Consider the following 20,203-nt stretch of genomic DNA (forward strand, 5'->3'; position numbering starts at 1 on the left):
ATTCCCTTAAGTTATTCCTAACCACGTTCTCTATTTGCACAGCTTTTCCAGAATTAACCCATTATCTGGTAATTAGGAGTTAGGGTACATTGAGTTCACGTTTACTTCATGAGTATTTACTTGAATGCTGTAGGCCAAATCAGCACATGGTGCTGAGTTTCACACCTCTATTGTTACATCTTCTCAAAATAATCTCATGAAAACATTTGATTATTTCTGTCAAATATTTTTTGTTTCTGCCCCTTGACCCATTTCCTGTCACTACCCTCCTTAAGCCCAAGCTGTAAACTCTTGGGGTCCATGTAAATTCCAGGTGGTATGAATTCTCTTCCTTTACATCAGTGAATCCCAGTCATCTATTATAATGATTGCAAAAGTGTTATCAGTCAATAAATGTGTTTACTAGGTGCTACTACGGTTCTCTGATTGAAACCATTCTCAACACTAGTACAGAGTCCAGTTATTCTTTCTAAATAAAAATAAAAAGTAATAATTACCAATGGTATAATATGAACTGAGTAAACTGTTATATATGCATGTGATTATACAGAGTAATTACATGATATTGTATTCTGTGTACATATACATACACACATATATATATACATACACATATATATATGCATACACACACAGACACACGGAGAGAATGTTTGTGTCCTACTAATTTTCTCAGGTCACCATCTGCCTTAGAATGTGAACTCTTATTGGTAGATACCATACCATTATTGGTTCTACATGACAATTGGAGAACTTTGATGGCTCAGAAAGTTTTCAACATGCATATACAGTTTCTTTACTATTTTACCATTACCATTTATGGACATAAAAGTATCATTTACTTAGCATATGTTTAAACTAGTAAAATGGAATATATTTTAAAATAAATTATTGAGTATAAAATTTCTAATTAATATAGTAATTTAATAGAAAAAACTGAAAATATAACTACAGCATCTAGAAAATAGGAAATATGACCAATCTCACTGACATTAGAATTTAGATTTCTTAGTTTCTGTTTTTAAAACATTTCCCAAATCTAATAGTTTTATGTAATTAACAACAATCTAAGGTATATATATTAAATTTATCCATCAAAATTAGCAAATGAGAATCTGGGGAATAATAGAAGACTAATATCCATTGCTCTATTTTATTCCAATTATAGATTTAGGATATTTCTAAGATAGCTTCCTGGTTTAGTAACACAGACATAAATATAACTTCAAATGATGCCCGTGTACTTTATTTATTGAGAATCTTTTATTCTGGTAGTGTCTCAAAGCTTTAATAATAATATATGATGGATACATCTAAGGGTTTGCATTTATTTTATAGTCTCTTCTAGAGGCATGAGTTTGAGTCCAATTTTTTTTTTACAAAGTCTTGTAAACGCCCTATATTTATCAGTGTAAAAGTCATAAGCCTTACAGGGCAGTATGGAATACAGCAGAAGAAAAAGAATTTTATAAATTGGTAGTGACTCATGAAGTTTGAAGAGATTCTTGACAGCAAAAGAAATATAGAATAAAGTAGTGTAAATATTTTACATGTAAGCTATCAGTGCTAGAAGCATAAAAACAGTGGAGAGAAAAATTCTTAATACAAAATAACAGTTATTTTGATATATATAATTAATTCTGTCTGTATAGAGTGAGGAAACATGGGAAAGAAATAATTATATAGATTACTTAATTCTCAAAATACAGTTGAATGAAGTAGTTAGAAGCTGAAAATAAACTTCTGTTTCATTTCTGCAGAAGCAAAATGGTTATTTCATAGAGGAAATTACTATGTTCCACATTTTAGAGACTAAATTTCATAAACCAAAATTATTTGAATGGTGCTTGTTTGCCTTGCACATACAAGTAAAAATTTACTCACATAAGATAATCTCATTCAATACAAACACCAGTATATAGCCAGTACTGTGCTGTTTTATACACTATTACATGTAATCATATTATAGGAACATTGATGTCAAGAAATAAACCTAGATACTTAAATAATTTTAAATATTTTTTTTAGTATCAGAAATTTCAACCATCTATAAAAATGGAAAATATTATAAACAACATGCATTTCAAGATTATTTTAAAAGGAATTGCAGGCAACTGGTCATTTTTCATATTTAGTTTTGTGAAAAGATAATGACTTAAAAAATATATTTACAATACTATTATTCCACCTAAGTACTAACAACAATTCTTAAATATTGTGAAATATCCAGGGCTCAAATCAGGATCCAAAGTAGTCTGCACATGCCATTTGCTTGATATGTCTCTTAGGTTCCCCCTTCAATTGGTATTTTTTATCCCTGATATCTATTTGCTAAAGGAACCAAATACCAAAATTCCTTGTGTGTGGTTTCCCATATTCAAGGTTAGACTAATTGCATTGACAGTGCATTTTTTTTGTTTGTTTCCTGTGTATACTGGACATTGGAAGTTCAACGGAGAGGCACAATTCTATCCAGATTTGATTATATTGCAGAAATACTTAAATGGTATTGTGTCCTTCCAGGAGAAGGTATGTAATGCCTGGAATTCTCCCTTTTAATGATGTTAGCATTATGTATATACATAGGCAGCTACGTATAAGAACTTATTAAAGATTGTGGAACAGTGGTTTTTGAGTTCTATTATTTCCTCTTTATTTATTGGCTGGGGTATTTGTATTGGGAGAAATTTCCACTCATCAAATATTTGGTTACTCTTGGGTATATCTCTTTTAGCAAACATTTCTTTCTCAAGCATCATTTTTACACATTTTTCCTAGTGTGAAATTCGTGTGGTTATTAAGAAAGAAGAACTTGTGAAAGAAATTAAAGTCACACTTTTTAAAATTTTCATTTCTAACGAGCCTTAGAAGAAAATTCTCATGTTTAGATGATGTTAGTTGATAGCTAAGAAAGATGTTATTTTAAGTAAATCTCAAGTGATTAGTGAAAGAATGTTATTAACTTTGTACTGGATAGTTGGAGAAAAAGGAGGAAATATAGGTGGTTATCTAGCCCTGAAATGCAATTATTTTAATTTCCATATCTTGAAAAGACTGTAATACTGTGGTAAGTATCTGATAAATTAGATGTAGCAGTACTTCTTTTTAAAATCAGTGTGATTTCCTCCTTTGTAAAAAGGAATAAAACTCTCCTGATATTAATTAGCACTACATTGTTATACTGTATCTAATGATTGCATTTTGATATAGTGGATTTTAAAATATACATGTTCAGCATGGTGTTTTGGTTGTAATTTTGCTACCAAATAGCTTTGTGACCTAGAAAAAGTCACTTATCATCTCTGGCTCCCAGTTTTGTAATATTTTAGATCTCTTAGTTTCCATTGTATTTCTTCTAGAAAGTAGTGGCAATATATTCTCTCTTATTATTATAATTTGCACATGTCTATAAGAGTAACTTTCATATTTAAAAAATTTTTATTGTGCAGTGTCTATCAATGGCAATGGGTTTGTTTTGTTTTGTTTCATTATAGATTAAATTTGGGGCAGGAGGAACACAAAATATATCTGAGTATGAAGTTGCAGATGTCAGGAACCTCTGTCTCCTTGGAATGTCAGTACTTGCTAAGTTTATTGCTTCTCTATTAAGAAACGACAGTCCCTTATCTATAAATTTGTTTACGGAAAGATGAGTAAACGACACTAGGCTAAAATACCAAAGTTTTCAAAAAAAGCCTACATAATATTAAAATAAAAAGATCCACAATGCTTTAGTATTAGCTCTCTGTGAATAAATTCCAGTAATGTCTTTGCTATTTCCGAAATGTTTTATTGCTAAGTAACTTTTCAGCAAACACTTCTAAAGGCAACTACAAATCCAGTATGTTCTACATTATCCATACATTACAAATACTAATAAAACATATCACCATTTTGTTATGACATAAATCTTAAAATTAGGAGTAGAAATTAAAAGAACAGGGAAAATGTGGCTAGGTCATACAAATTATGAGGTAGGTAAAATTTATCTCATCTCCTCTGAGAATGCCCTCATGCCCTACTTGTAGTGCCTGTACTTCATTTTGAGAAACACTGTTTTAGATTCACCAATTCTTTGCAGAATTATTAGTGATACCTTTCAAATAGACAGACACTTGAATAATTCAGTGAACTAATTAACTAATTGGTGACATAATCAATTAATTATATTTTTACTTTTTAATCATCTGTATTGGAGTTTTCAGAGATAAACCTCATTAATATAATGCTTAATATTCACTAACTATTCAGCATTCATATGTAAATAGCTCTGGTATTTCTGTTATTATTCACATGATTTTTCTTCAAAAATTACATACATAAATTTTCACATTATTAATATCAGAGTTATTAGCAGTTACAAATTTAATATTATAACTGACCATCTCTGGAAAAAAGTGTGAACAACTATAATGTTACAGTTACAACTTGCTGCCTTTATTATAAAGGTGAAGAAATGTTAATGTCATATCTAAAACTTTTCTCAGGTCAAAGTACCTTTACTTCCTTTCTTTTCATTTTAACTATGAACCGCTAAAATTGTATTTTTAAGATAATTTTCAGTCACTTTTGGGTGGTATGCAGTGTGCGCTTTACAATTGACTTATAATTGGACTGTGCTGACAATGGAAAATCTTACAAGTATTGAACATGACATTTATGACAGTATTGCTGTCATCTTGGCTTCTTTTATTGAATATGCAGAGAATTATAATTGGGCTAATAAGCCTGGTAGCCTGGCCGCTTTCCAGTTATATTAACCAGCCTAGTCTAGTATTAGCTGCCTGAACACACACAGAAACAGACATAGAGCTTTTGTTTTCCTTTCTAGTTTATTTTGGTATCTACCCAATAATCTAAGAGTAAAATCATCTACCATCATGTAATGTTTGAGAACTTTCAATAATTCATCTCCATCCCACTGAGAAATGTAAAGATTGCCTTCTCTATTTTTATTTCACTAATTTTTAATAAAAAAGATGAATTTTTATAAAAGACTAGTTGTATCTGTTAACACATTTGATACTATTGTCTCAAAAATTTCTAAAGCTTTTGGCAATTTTTCTTTGAATTTGTGCTAAAAATGTTAAGTGATAACTTTGAATTTTAAGTAAAATTTCTTTTCATGTGAACAATTTAATATACTGATACATTGAAATATTTTCTTTGAAATTGAGTGAAATAATATTTTTGCATAATCTAAAAATAAGTCAGCTTTGTGTAGTCTTAAAAACAACACAAAAGATGAAAATAATTCCTAATGATTAGAATTCTGAAATCTACTAAAATTCTACCAAGGAATTAAAAACTGAATTTTTAACTGAAAAACAAATATTAAGAAAAGTTAAATGAAACAGCTTGTGGTTTAAAAGATCCAAGGAGGTTGCAGTATAGCAGTCATCTGGAGCACTAGATTCTGTACTTCTGTTTCTCTCCTTTTTTTCTTTTCGCTGGTTTTCTCTTATTTTAGAGCATTTAATATACTTGCATATTTTTATCCAAGCTTTCTCAACACTTCCATCAGCAATATCTAAGGTCTTCATCTTTGTCAGTGGTTTTCTGGATAGAAATATGAAAAAAACCCTGGGAATCTGCCCGTCAGAAACAAAACACCAGTTCGGTATAAAAGGGATATGACACAGGATGTGTATTGCAGCATTGTTATTAGCAGTAAACAAACAACAACAAGAAAACAAACCTAAAAGCAACCTGATTTTCTATCAATAGGGAAATAGTCCCATACTTCATACACACTATAGAAAAATATACAACTATTAAAATTAGTGAGTTAGAACTCCATGTATTAACCTGGAAGATGAGGGAAAAACAGACTGCAAAGAACTGTGCATAGTATGATCCTGTTTATGGAAACAAAATACACAAAGTATATATGTTATTGTTTTTTATAAGAATAGCAAAATATATTTTTATAACATTAGCAAACTGTTAATATTGATTATTTCAGTAGCAGCCTTTGGAGAAGGATGAGCTATTGGTTTTTTTTTAATCTATGCCACCTCTTATTTTTTGGCATTTGTCAATTTGTAATAAAAATAAGCAAAAAAATAGAAGTATTTAATTCATTAAGTAGGAGCAAAATTTCCTGGTAAATGACTTTTAAAGTTTAAGTTTTAACATTAAATATTTTAGGGACTCTAATGGGTGACAAATTTTGCCATGAATTGTTATATCACAGTAACAATATCACAAAAACAGCTGGTAGTTTAATTTTGGGTCTTTGCTTTTTAAAAGAAAGTTAGTTTACATTATATTCATAACAGTATTGTAAACATTCTCCCTCTCCAACCACTTACCTTCATTTTAAAGCTGTGGAATAAACAGAGTTTGAATGGGTTTTTGTAAGGACTTAAGCAAGGTTTCCTGAAATAATTTTGCTTTTACTTAATATGGTTTTATTTTAAAAAATTTATTATTTAAAAAATATGATGTACATTTTTTATGAGCTAGCAGAAGATAAATACAATAAAAGATAGTGTTTGTGATTGTGGATAAAAATGAAATTCTGTGTGAGTAGTCTGGCATGTATCTAGACTTGCTAGAAATTTTTCTTTAGCTCTAAATAACTTGAAAGAAGAAAGTGTAAATTAAAAGTTTCCATTTGCAGTTCATAAGCACTCAGTCTAAAATCTAAATTAAACTTCACTGGAGTCAGTATGCAGGCTAGAGACTGCCTATTTCCCAGTTAGGGGATGGACCACTTCATCTTTGACATCATTTAGAGAATGAAAAAGCACGCCTTCCTCTGTCAATCTTCCTTTTTAAATATTTAAATCAAAATAGAACATATTACTTCAAAATATTTGGGGTATCTAATTATGCATTTTGTCTAGAAGTTTTCCTTTGAGTAAAGAATTCTCCTGTCAGGACTGTTCTAGTTTCCTCATTCAGTTTACTTCTGCCCCAAAGTGTTTACCAATAGATATAATAAACTTAAATTTCTACTTCTTAATGAAAATAATGCCATTTAAAGTAATGGAGTTTTCTAGTTTCATAGCTATGTGATCGACCAAGTACCAAATAGCTGAAGTTTAATGAATCATGAAATTTTGATTTGTCTTTATAGACCTGATATTCGCAATCCAGTTGGTGACTCGGTGCTGTAAATCCCAATAGTGTAAGGTAGTATCTTAGAGCACAGATTTTAGGTTCAGACACACCTAGGATCAAATCCCAAATTTGCTTATTTCCAGCTGTCCCATAGTCAGCAAGTAATGTAACTTTTCTAAGTTACAGTTTTCACATCTGTGAGGCAATAATAACAAAACTTACTTCTTGAGGTGGTTAAGTGGAAGATGTATGGAAAGTACTCAACTCTCTCTGGCATTTAAGTAAGCACTCAGTAAGTGCAAGTGAACGGCCCTTGTGATTTATCCAAACGTTATGGATTACATTTGAATTGTTAAATAAAATGAAATATATTTAAACTTTATATTAGTATTTTTAATTGAATTATTAACTAAACTTTAGAGTTAAAAAAGACAAAGAGAAAGAAAGATACACAGTTTTAAAAAAGAATTTTGTGCCTTGTGGTGTTTGGTATTTGCACTCTGTGGCTCCTATCTGTTTTACTCTTTCTTTTTCAAGGACTTTAATCATATACTAACAAAATATAACCAATTGTCATTCTCTTTGTTACAAGTCCTATTCATCTAAAGTGCATTGATGGTGTAATCATAAGCATATCATTTTAGACTTTAACTAATAGTGATAACATATCTCTTTTACTTATTAGAGACTCTGCCTAATAATCTAATGTGTTTGTTCTCTTCTTCTTGTGCAATCTTGGTACCAGCGGCTGCTTCAAAGAATAAAGTTAAAGGTGAGCTATTGTCCATTCTGCATGATTTACCATGATTGTTTTCTGCTTAGTCTTGTGCATCCTCTCAAATGATAGAGCTAGTTCTGTTCGTGATAATACCAGTTCAGTGTGTAGATATTAGTTGTAAATTTCTACAAATACAAATATATATCATTTTAATTATTCAGTTTCTGATATATGTCTGTGTTTCCATGATTATCTGTGAGTTTATTTTCTTGTTTTATTTCCAACTTTATTCCAAGTGGAATAAGGTGCTTTTATGCCTAACATTTTGCCTGTTGACCTTAGTTTCCTTGATAAAATTGTGAACTGGAAAAAAATACAGCATAAAATAAAGCTGATGGAAAGTCTCAAAACTGAACATGCCTTCATAGAATTATGTGAAAAGAAAATTTTATCCTTTATTAAACTCCAGTTTTCTATTTATGGCTTTTTTTTATCCATTTCCTAGTTGTATTAAATTTCATTTGCTAGAATCCTGAAAATACATTTTCATGAGAGAGGATGTGCTTGTCTAATGCCAGAATGTCCCCCTGAAAGAAAAAGACTTTTGGCTTGATGTGTCAAAGTCTTTATGGTTTCTAAAAGAATTCAAACATGTGTGTGTGTGTGTGTGTGTGTGTGTGTGTGTGTGTGTATATAATGTGTATATATATATGATATCTATGATAGTGTCATAGGTTTATAGTTTATGTGTTTCAATTTCATGTTCTCTAGAACAATCTATATATTTTTTAAATGTTTTCTCCTTATATAGCAAATATATATATATTTTTTTCTCTTTCATTTATTTTTATACAGCAACACTGTAATAACCTTATTGGTCATATATCTGTTATCTTCAGTTGCCTCATCTACAGAGTGTGAAAAACAGTAAATAATTCAAAAGGTTGTTGTGAGGGTTAAGTAAAATATGTAAAACAACAAGTAAACTTCCTGCTGCTACTAGCATTTTAAACAATGCTAGCTTCATTTTGCTTCTCACAAACGGGCCTCTTCTTTGTGGAGAATTTCTGACTCTTCATTATTCAATATTGCCCTGCCTAATATCTTCATCTATGTGCTCAGGAGAAATAACCAGGTGGTTTTGTCTTTCTCCATTTCTCATATTCAGATCTACCACAAGGCCACCCTTCTCTATTATTCCTTCCCCTCCAGCCCTGCCCTCCCCCAGGTTGTAGTTTTACAGCTAGTTTTAACACTATACATAGATTTATGTTTGGAGTGTTAACTGATCCCTATTTATAAGGCTAAGCATTTAGTGTGCAACTACTATTTTCCGAGGAATGTATTTGTTTTATAAAACACTAAAAATATAAAAGATGAGATGGCAAATTTCTTGTTACCCTTTGTTTAATCCTCCACACTTAGCCTAGTCTCTTTTTCAATAAATGTGCTAGAATTAGCCAATTCTTGCCACAGTAATTTTCTGTCTGTGGACAAAAGAAATACACTCATGAAACAATTAAGAAATTACTTGACAATGAGTATATATTTATGAAATATATTTATATAATAAAAGATTATTTTGCAGTTTTAGGAATGAAGAATTAAGAACGATGTACAATATAATGTGTTAATTGTGGGATATAGAACTTGAGTGTAAAGGGAGTTAGCAAGATTTACATATTGAGGTTGGAGTCCTTGTTCTCAGAGAATGCTTTATGTGGCAGGTGGGGCTTGAACTGATTGTTGAAGGATGGGTAGTATATATAGAAGAAAGTAGTACATAGAAAAAGGAATTTGAAAGCATAAGTAAAGGTATAGAAGCAGGAATGAATATAGTTTATTTCATATAGTGAGGGCACCTTTTAAAAGAAGACGACCTGTGTTTTATGAGAGTGGAGGAAGTTAAATTTGATGATGGAGTGATCATGAGTCATTACTGCATTCGATTACATAAAACCTCTCATAATAATCACATCTGTGTTCACTTTATAATTCTTGAAAAAACGATGGACAATAATTCAAATTACAATATACAGGTTACAAAGTATTAGCACAGGAAACCAATTCACCACTGAAGGAATCCAGCCGTACATTATATTATAGGTGTCTGCACAGTCACATCAGGACTCAAGCTGGCTAGGATTTTGCGATACAAACATGCTTATGTGTCCGATTTAGGACGCCCACGTTGCCATCCCTGTTGTTCCACACCTATCCATTTTATTTGAATCTCTTTTTTTTCGCTTGTGTACAAGCCTGCAGGGGGCTTTAGGACACAGTTCACCCTATGCCTGTATTTTTGCATCTACAAGGTGTTATAGAGATAAGAAATGACACTTTCTAAAATGAACTATGCCTCAAGTAGAAATTGAAATTTTATTTGTAATGACTGAGACAGATGTATATTATGTAGACAATAGGGAGAAGTACCCAATGCTTTTATTGTCCAATTTCTATGTCAAGGCAAATGGTCTTCAAACAGGAAGAAAAAAAAAAAAAAACTGTGGTAAGAGGAAAATAAAACCCAAGATAATATAAGAGCAGATTGCTTAAAAATACTATTCTCCTGGCCCAAATAAAGTACATCCCAGGGAACCCAGGGAAGTTTTGTAGAGGATAACAGCTCATTCATTTATTCTTACGGAATCATGCAAATGTGGGGAACTTCTGCAATATTGGAGAGAGGTATGTGCTGTGATATTTGTTAAGGAGAAAGGATTACATTTGAGAAACCATAGACTGGTAAATTTGACATTACCTTCCCAGTAAAATTATTAAACTCTTAAACAATTTGTGAGTGGTTAGATTAAAAGGATTCTCTAGGAGTTAGTTAGCAGTTACTAGTAATGGCATAGAAAATTACCCTAATTTTCTTCCTCTCTTTTTTTTTAAAATATTGATTATTATACCAGTGTCCAAGGGCAGTATATAAACATGTACTATTTGAATTTCATCAAATCATGTAGTAACTCATTCCTTATTTTGTAGAAACTGTCATTCTGAAGTTTGCCAATTATTCTTTAGTTGTCAAATGAAATGGTGGTTCCCCAAACCTCAAATTACTCATTTTTCTGCTGAATATAATGTTTCTTTTGATTTTCCACTTCCCTTGTTTCAGTGTCTCTGTTACAGGTTTCATTTTCTTTTAACTCCTCTTTGCCTCCTTCTTTCCCTCTCCTCTTCTATCTTGTTCTGGAATATAGGTTTCATTCAGGTTAATCTTTGACCCCTAAAGAGATCACTTCTCACAGTGTTGCAGCTCTCCACTTCCTTTTTTGAGAGATGACCTTCACTTCCTACAGAATTTTATAAGCAGCCACTTTGTGCATTATTGAGTACCCACAGCGAACCTCCCTCACCGTTACTGAATGTTAAGAGAAAGACAAATGATTCGATCAAATTCCTCCCCTAGAAACTTAAAACTGAGAAGTGAGAAAGGAGCAACAGGAAGGAGGAGAGATGGGAAATAAATTTTGTTACACTTTGTGGCTGTGAATTTCGTATGTAGACTGAGTAGGAAGATGAATTAAGACTGAGAAATAAGAGAAGAATGAGCAGGAATGTAAAAGAGTAAGAGGTTAAGAGGGTGCCCTCATGGTGTTTAAGTCCCTTGTTGTAATAGAAGGTTCTGTTATATCCTTGCCCTTTGGGTCTCTGACACAGCTGTCTTTTCATTAAGCTTTCTAGATAGGTTTCTCTTGCTTGTAATCAAAAAGAGAACTGATTAATATAATTGTTTTCTTTTTCTAAACTTTTCTGAGTTCATTTCAGTTATGACTTTTCTAGACTTGCTCTTACTATTAAGCTCGTATCTGATGTTCCCGGCACCCTGCTGAACATTTCTAACTGAATATTAAAAACCGAAACTCTTATTTTTCTTTGTAAATTTGAGCTCTCAGGGTTTGTTATGTCTTCTCTTGAACAAATATTTACCTAATTTCTTAGTTTAAAAGATTGGGAATATCTTTAACTCCTCCATCTTAATGGCACCCTAACCAGTCAATTATCAAATTGTCCTAATTTTATGGGAATAAAATTATTGTCCTAATTATGTCCTAATTTTACTATGGGAATAGAAGCATTTCCATGGATCCCTCTTCTTCAAATCACTCATTCCTCAGAGCTTGCCTGGAATAGTTCTAACTTGTCTTCTGATTGAATTCTCAACACTCTACAATCTACCCTACCTTCATATAACACAGTGAATTCATATATCTACACTCTATAATCTATCCTACATTCAGATATCAATAAGATCATCAATGCTTTGCCACTTAGAGATAGAGAAAAAGGTAACCTAGAGTATTCCTAAAATTTCTTTGTATAAAGTGATTTTATTTCACTCTATTACAAATATATAGACTAAATGTATCTTACTGATTAATATTGTTCCAGAATCATACACAATTTCTAAATAGTTTTAATGCAGTAAATTTATTTTTATTGTTCAATCTGATTTGTAGGCTTTATTTTTTATTCAAAATTTGACAACTATAATAGGGATAACATTTTATGCCATTTCTAGAATACCAGCCTTTAGCTATTCCTTTCAATCAGATAATCATAATTTAGTGCTCAAATAAAAATTAACACAATTATTCTGACATTATATAAGAATTTAAAGATAATGCAGGACACTCAGCAGTCTAAACTGAGATATATGTGGTATGAGAAGAATCACTATTTCAGTTTACTGTATTTAAGTAATAGTCATACATAATATTATTAAATAAATTATTTATTTAGGTATAAATATAAAAAGTCTGCTGTTCAACCAAAATATGAAATTTACCAGGTTTCCCATCACATTACATCTTTTTTTTTTTTTTTTAATTTTATTTATTTATTTATTTATTATTTTTGGCTGTGTTGGGTCTTCGTTTCTGTGCGAGGGCTTTCTCTAGTTGCGGCAAGTGGGGGCCACTCTTCATCGCGGTGCGCGGGCCTCTCACCATCACGGCCTCTCTTGTTGCAGAGCACAAGCTCCAGACGCGCAGGCTCAGTAGTTGTGGCTCATGGGCCCAGTTGCTCCGCGGCGTGTGGGATCTTCCCAGACCAGGGCTCGAACCCGTGTCCCCTGCACTAGCAGGCAGATTCCCAACCACTGCGCCACCAGGGAAGCCCCACATTACATCTTTTAAAGGTGAATTGAAAGGCACATAAGAGATTGAAATTGAGGCATTGCTTCAAACTATTCTGAGATTTTATCTTAAGTGGGGCATCTATGTTTCAATTTATACTACATAATATACACTGTATATTAAGAAGCTCCATTCTGTAGTCAGAACTGCATGGATCAAATCCTGGTTTTTCAACTTACTTGATTTGAACACCTGGATAATTTGATTATGTTCACTCAACATTCAGCTGTAGTGACATTTATATGTGATAATGTATAAAAGGATATTAACCCAAGGGATGGCACATAGTAAACACTCAGTAAATTTTATCTATTATTATTGTTATTATCATCATTACTATTATTTAAATAATGTCTGTAGAAAATAAAATGAAAAACCATGTAGTTAAAGACAAGTCCCAGAACTAAAACTTTTCTGTGAGTATGAACTGTATTTCATCTTCATGGTGGCATTCGTATGTTTACATTTATTCTAACATTAAAATAAACACATACAATTTAATGTGAAGGATCCACTAGATATATGTATTTTTTCTTTCTTCACATTTAAATATTAAAATCCAAAGTATATAAATAGTATCATTAAAGAATTTCAACTCAATATCAAAAGAAAGAGAAAAATTACAAAAACTGTGTCATATAGAGGTTTATATAATACTTAAAATGTAAAAATTACTTGCTTTTATTATCAGTGAAGAAATTGAGGAATAGGGCTATATATAACTTTTGTGGAACACATCCCTTAACTCCTTTTCTTGAAGCTATGTTTGGATTTTAATTTTAAAAATGTAAGGAATTATTCAAACTCTTGCATAATAGCTATAAAATCTTCATCGAAAATAACTTGAGACAATTATGGGAGCTTATGTTTGTTATCCCACATTAGGCTGATCTGAGGAAATATGTTGGGAATGATAGAAATATGTAAGGAAATTTAAAAGCATGGTGTGTTTCTATAACATATTCACTAAGTGTTCTAGGTGAAAGGCCCTGAGGTGGTACCTTTTAGAAGATTAAGATTGTTTTCTTTTTTTTTTTTAATTTCTTTTATTGAAGTATAGTTGATTTACAATGTTGTGTTAATTCCCACTGTATAGCAAAGTGATTCAGTTATACATATATATACATTCTTTTTCATATTCTTTTCCATTATGGTTTATGGTTTTCCATTATGGATATTGAATATAGTTCCCTGTGCTATACAGTAGGACCTTGTTGTTTTTTCATTCTATATACAGTAGTTTGCATCTGCTGATCCGAAACTCCCAGTCAATTTCTCCCCCACCCCGCTTCCCCCTTGGCAGCCACAAGTCTGTTCTCTATGTCTGAGAGTCTGTTTCTGTCTTGTAGATAAGTTCATTTGTGCCATATTTTAGATTCCACATATAAGTGATATCATATGGTATGTGTCTTTCTCTTTCTTACTTCACTTAGTATGATAATGTCTAGGTTCATCCATGTTGCTGCAAATGGCGTTATTTCATTCTTCTTTATGGCTGAGTAGTATTCCATTTGTGTGTGTGTGTGTGTGTGTGTGTGTGTTTGTGTGCACCACATCTTCTTTATCCATTCATCTGTCAGTGGACATTTAGGTTGTTTCCATGTCTTGGCTATTGTAAATAGTTCTGCAATGAACACTGGGGTGCATGTATCTTTTTGAATTAGAGCTTTCTCCAGATATATGCCCAGGAGTGGGATTGCAGGATCATATGGCAACTCTATTTTTAGTTTTTTGAGGAACCTCCATACTATTCTCCATAATGGCTGCACCAGTTTACATTCCCACCAACAGTGTATGAGGGTTTCCTTTTCTCCACACCCTCTCCAACATTTGTTATTTGTGAACTTTTAAATGATGGCCATTCTGACTGGTGTGAGGTGATACCTCTTTGTAGTTTTGATTTGCGTTTCTCTAATGATTAGTGATGTTGAGCATTAAGATTGCTTTCTTAATCCACGTTCTAGTTTATCTCACTTCTCTAGGAAAATTGCTGAAGATGTTGCTATATATGATGGTACAATAATGTTTTAAAGATATAAGTTACTACTGTAACCTTTTTCTAACTTTTAAAAAAGTAGATAACAATAATTATAACAGCTAATATTTCTTGAATGTTTACTATATGCCAGGCATTACACTAAACATTTTATATATGTTTTCTAATTTAGCCCTCATAAAGCTATTTGAGATAGGGACTATTATTATCCTTTTGTACAGTGAGGAAAATGATGCAAAGTGTTAAGAAATTTCTTTAAGTTAACAAAATGAGTAAGAGGCAGGGCAACAATTCCAAGTCTGAGATACTGACTACTGAGTTCAAACTTTTAATCTATTAAAGCCTCTAAAGATACCAGGTTGATTAATGTTAGAATTCATTTAATCTTATTCATTTGTTTAAATGCATTTACCTAGGTCCCATCCACCCAGGTAGGACTGGGGCTAGGTATGGAAGTAAAGTAAAATTGTAATGAGTTGTTATCAGGAACAAATTAATTGGGCCTACATTGTTGAGTATATTGGTGAAAAAAATATTCTCCCAGTACACTTTTGTTGTTTCTTATTCTTTTTTTTTTAATTCTTTTTTCTTCTGGGTTTCTCATTCATTCACCATATGTTAACCTCACTTATTCCTTCCTGGGAAAGTGAGGAGGTAATTTGTTTTTCAATCAGATGAGTAATGGTCTAGAAAAGATTTAAGCATAACTAATATAAAATGTTTTACTCAGAAGAGGGTAACAGGGTTAAAAAGTATTTTCATGAAAATTTTACTGTAAGATGAGTCAGTGGGTCAAAATGTAGATAATTTTACTTGTTTTTAAACTGCATCTTCATTTGACCTGGTTTCTGATTTTTATTTCTCAGTGTACAGGGATTTTGACTGTATTTGCTCTGTGGAGTATCTCAGTATTTGCTGCTGTGTAACTGTCCCTCTTCATGTGACACATTACAAACTAGTATGGGTCAGGATGGAAAGACAGCTCTAGATACTCTATTTGCAAATCTGAAAGAATATTATTTTTTACCTGATTTAATGAAGCTTCATTTTCCCCTCTCCTTTCTTCTTGAAATGCAAATACAGTCTTGAGCTTTCCTGTGGACATGTGCATAAACATAACTCATTTGCCACCAAAACAGAGTACAGCTTTGTACAGCAATTAGAAATTACTTTAAACATTGCTACTTTAAAGTTTTTTTTTGTTTTTGTTTTTTAATTTTATTCATTTATTTATGGCTGTGTTGAGTCTTCGTTTCTGTGCGAGGGCTTTCTCTAGTTGTGGCGAGCGGGGGCCACTCTTCATCATGGTGCACGGGCCTCTCACTATCGCGGCCTCTCTTGTTGCGGAGCACAGGCTCCAGACGCGCAGGCTCAGCAATTGTGGCTCACGGGCCTAGTTGCTCCGCGGCATGTGGGATCTTCCCAGACCAGGGCTCGAACCCGTGTCCCCTGCATTGGCAGGCAGATTCTCAACCACTGAGCCACCAGGGAAGCCCTAAACATTGCTACTTTAAGTTTATGTCCTCATTTCCATCATAAATAAATTATTATAGTACTTTTTATTTTATCTAAAGCACATCTCATCCAAAAGGCAGTATCTTCTGGGACTCCATTCATTCAGTTGGTTCATGTCATTCTATTATGTTAATAAAATTGGTATTTACTTATTCTACAGCTCCTGTGTGGAGGTTTAGAGGGGCTGTAATTAAAATCCCAAGGTTTGTGGCTTCTTACAGGTTCCTAAACAGAAAAAGTCTATAATAAGGAGAAGTACAGTGATCAGTGTGTAACAGTTAGACATTTAGGGGCATTTGCAAACAAGTGCTATAAGGCTAACAGCTAAATTACACTAAAAATAAATTCAAGTTTATATTTCAAGTCAGATAGAGTGATGGTTATATGTTTTCAATGGAAAAAAATCCTTTGACCTGGCAGCGTAATACAACATATTTATCAGTAGCAAAGTATAATGTTAAAGGCTTTGGAGGTTATCAGAGTACCTGGGTTTTAGTATCTAGTCTACTACTTATTTCCTCTTCATAGCAGTAAAGTAGGGGTAAACATATCAGTACTACCTACATCATAGAGTAATAATGATCGAAAGAATATATGAAAGTACTTTTAAAACAACCAACTAATATCTAGATGTAAATCTTTATTAAATAAATAAGGTACAGTCACAGAGCCAGGAACTTGATATTTAGTAATGAATAAAAGTTGCCCTTGTTCTGAGCCCATGCCAATGATCTATGTGCATGGAAAAAAATTCGGTAATGATATTTCTTTTATGCTTTATCTTACCAAACATCCTTGGAAAGAGAGTAAACCAAGTATGTTCCTTAATTTGGTACATTTTTATTGAATGTCTTTACTGTGCTAAGATATAATGGGGAGAAAAAAAGGTATATATACTCCTTATTTTTTCTTCATGGGGCTTTTACTCATTCACTCATTCATTCATTCATTTATTCATTCCTTCATTCAACATTGTCAGGGATGGCTGCAAATATATCAGTGAAAAAAAAAGTAAGTTATACACTGTAGTGTGTTACAATGTGGTAGGTGTTTTGAAGAAACAATAAAGCAGAAGAGTGAGACAGGAATGCTTGGAAAAGTAGAGAGGTGGTTCTAATTTTGAACAGGGAGATCAGAAAAAGGGGACATTTTAGGAGAGAATTGATGTTGAGGGACCAAGCCGTGTGGATATCTGGGAGAAGCATTCCAAGAGGAATCAGCAAGAGAAAAGGACTTAAGCCAGTAAGATACTTAGCTTATTCAAGGAACATTCAACAGTCCTGTGTGGCTAGCCAAACCTGAGCTTAGAATAGTAGATAAGATAGAAGGTCATAGAGAGAATGAGGACCCAAGTCATAAGATTTTTGTTTTGCTCCAAGTGAGATGAAAAGCCACTGGAAGTTTGAGCAGAGGAGAGACATGTGCTGATATAATTGTAGCAAGATCAGTATGGATGCTCTGGTGAAAATAGACTGCAATGATTGCCCTTGCAAAGATTTTTCAAGAAGTCAGGGGACAGATCATAGTAACAGGACTAGAGTCATAGCAATGGAGGTGATTAGAGTGGTCTTTGCAAATTACATCTAGTAGAATTTGCTGACTGAAGTGGGACATGATCTAAAGGATGAAGTGCATGATGATTTTCATGTTTTATTTATTTTTGTTTTTGCCTGAAAAACTGAAAAGACAGATACATTTACAAGATGGAGATGACTTTGGGAGGAACATGGTAAAATAATGGGAATTCAGTTTCAAATATGTGAAGTTGGAGATGCCTCTTCAGCATCCAAGTAAAGAAGACAAGTAGAAATTGGCTATATGAATATGAAATTCAGGAGAAAGTGCTACACCATAGATAAAAGATCTGGAAATTGTTATCTATGGATAGTACTTAAAGCTATAAAATTGGATGAGCTCATCTAAGACATGGGTGTAGTGAGAGTAGAAAACAAAAACCTCAGGACTGAGTTCTCAGGTATTCAACCCTTAAAGAGATCACACACATAATGAGATAAATGCAAGTGATTCAGAGAAGAAGAAGAGAAAATAAATGAAGAAAATATTTTCAAAAAGACAGTGGTGTTCAACTGAGTTAAGTGTTCTTGATCTATGAGAACTGGGAATTTACCATTGGATTTAGCAATGTGAAATCAATGGGAACCTTGGTAATTGCCATTTAGTATAAAATATAGAGATTAATCAAATATTCACCCGAAGGAATGCAAATTTGCTACTGTGAAACAATGGTACAATGGTGTAATGTTATCTGATTGCAGCAACATTTACCCTAGTAAAAGAAGGTTGTGGGGAAGACTTCTTGGAGGAAGTGATGATCAGGAGAGAGCTGAAAAGCTAGTTAGAACTAAGTATACAAAGAAAAAAGGGAAGAATGTTCAAAGTCAAGGGAATGACAGCAGGAGACTAAAAGAAAGCCAATTGTAGTTCCTGTGGAGGAATCAATGGGATTCAGGGTCAAAGTGAGAAAGAATATCAAATCAAAAGTATCTTTATTAAGACCAGTGTCTAGGAGCTTACCTCCTGTGTTTTCTTCCAGGAGTTTTATGGTTTCAGGTCTTACATTCAAGTATTTAATCCATTTTGAGTTGATTTTTGTGTATGGTATAAGATAGGGGTCCAGTTTCATTCTTTTGCATGTAACTGTCCAGTTTTCCCAACACCATTTATTAAAGAGACTGCCCTTTCCCGTTGTATATTCTTGGCTCCTTTGTCAAAAATTAATTGATTGCATATGCATGAGTTTATTTCTGGGGTCTCCATTCTGTTCCATTCTTCTATGCATCTTTTTTCTTTTATTTCAATGACAATACCATACTGTTTTGATTATTATAGCTTTGTAATATACTTTGAAACCAGGACACATGATAACTCCAGCTTTGTTCTTCATTCTCAAGATTGATTTGGCTATTCAAGTTCGTTTGTGGTTCTATACAGAGATTAGGATGGCTTGTTCTATTTCTGAGAAAAATGCCATTGGAATTTTGAGATGGATTGTATTGAATCTGTAGATTGCCTCAGGTAATATGGACATTTTAACAGTATTAATTCTTCCAATCCATGATCACAAAATATCTTTCCTTTTATTTGTGTCCTCTTCAATTTCTCATCGGTGTCTTACAATTTGCAATGTACAGACCTTTCACCTACTTGGTTAAATTTATTCCTAAGTATTTTATTCTTTTTGATGCAATTGTAAATTGAATTGTTTTCTTAATTTCTCTTTCTGATAGTTTGTTGGTATATAGAAGCTCAACTGATTTTTTTTTTTTTTTAACTTTATTTATTTATTTATTTTTGGCTGTGTTGGGTCTTCGTTTCTGTGCGAGGGCTTTCTCCAGTTGCGACAAGCGGGGGCCACTCTTCATCGCGGTGCGTGGGCCTCTCACTGTTGCGGCCTCTCCCGTTGCGGAGCACAGGCTCCAGACGCGCAGGCTCAGTGGTTGTGGCTCACGGGCTTAGTTGCTCCGCGGCATGTGGGATCTTCCCACACCAGGGCTCGAACCCGGTTCCCCTGCATTGGCAGGCAGATTCTTAACCACTGCGCCACCAGGGAAGCCCTCAACTGATTTTTGTATATTGATTTTGTACACTGCAACTTTACTGAAATTTTTCATTAGTTCTAACAGTTTTTTGGTGGAGTCTTCTATATGTAATACCCCACACAGTACCTTGAGGTTTCTTTTACAGAGTTTTGAGGTTTTCGTTTGTTTTGATTTGTTTGTTTCTATTCTAAGAACAATGGAG

At 32.9% G+C, this 20,203-nt stretch overlaps 1 protein-coding gene across 5 annotated transcripts in view; it reads left to right on the plus strand.

The window, feature by feature from the left end:
- CADM2 (cell adhesion molecule 2) overlaps positions 1-20,203 on the plus strand; it is a 1,026,782-nt gene that overhangs the window by 720,490 nt on the left and 286,089 nt on the right. For 2 of the 5 annotated variants that reach the window (XM_082392431.1, XM_082392433.1), the window contains exon 2: positions 7,814-7,840. The exons of the other annotated variants lie outside the window; for them this stretch is intronic. In XM_082392431.1, coding sequence (XP_082248557.1) covers positions 7,814-7,840 — 27 coding nt within the window. The remainder of the gene's footprint in view (positions 1-7,813; positions 7,841-20,203) is intronic. 5 annotated transcript variants of the gene reach the window in all.

This window comes from Balaenoptera borealis, assembly GCF_965194805.1.
Source record: "Balaenoptera borealis genome assembly, chromosome: 5".
Taxonomy (NCBI): domain Eukaryota; kingdom Metazoa; phylum Chordata; class Mammalia; order Artiodactyla; family Balaenopteridae; genus Balaenoptera; species Balaenoptera borealis.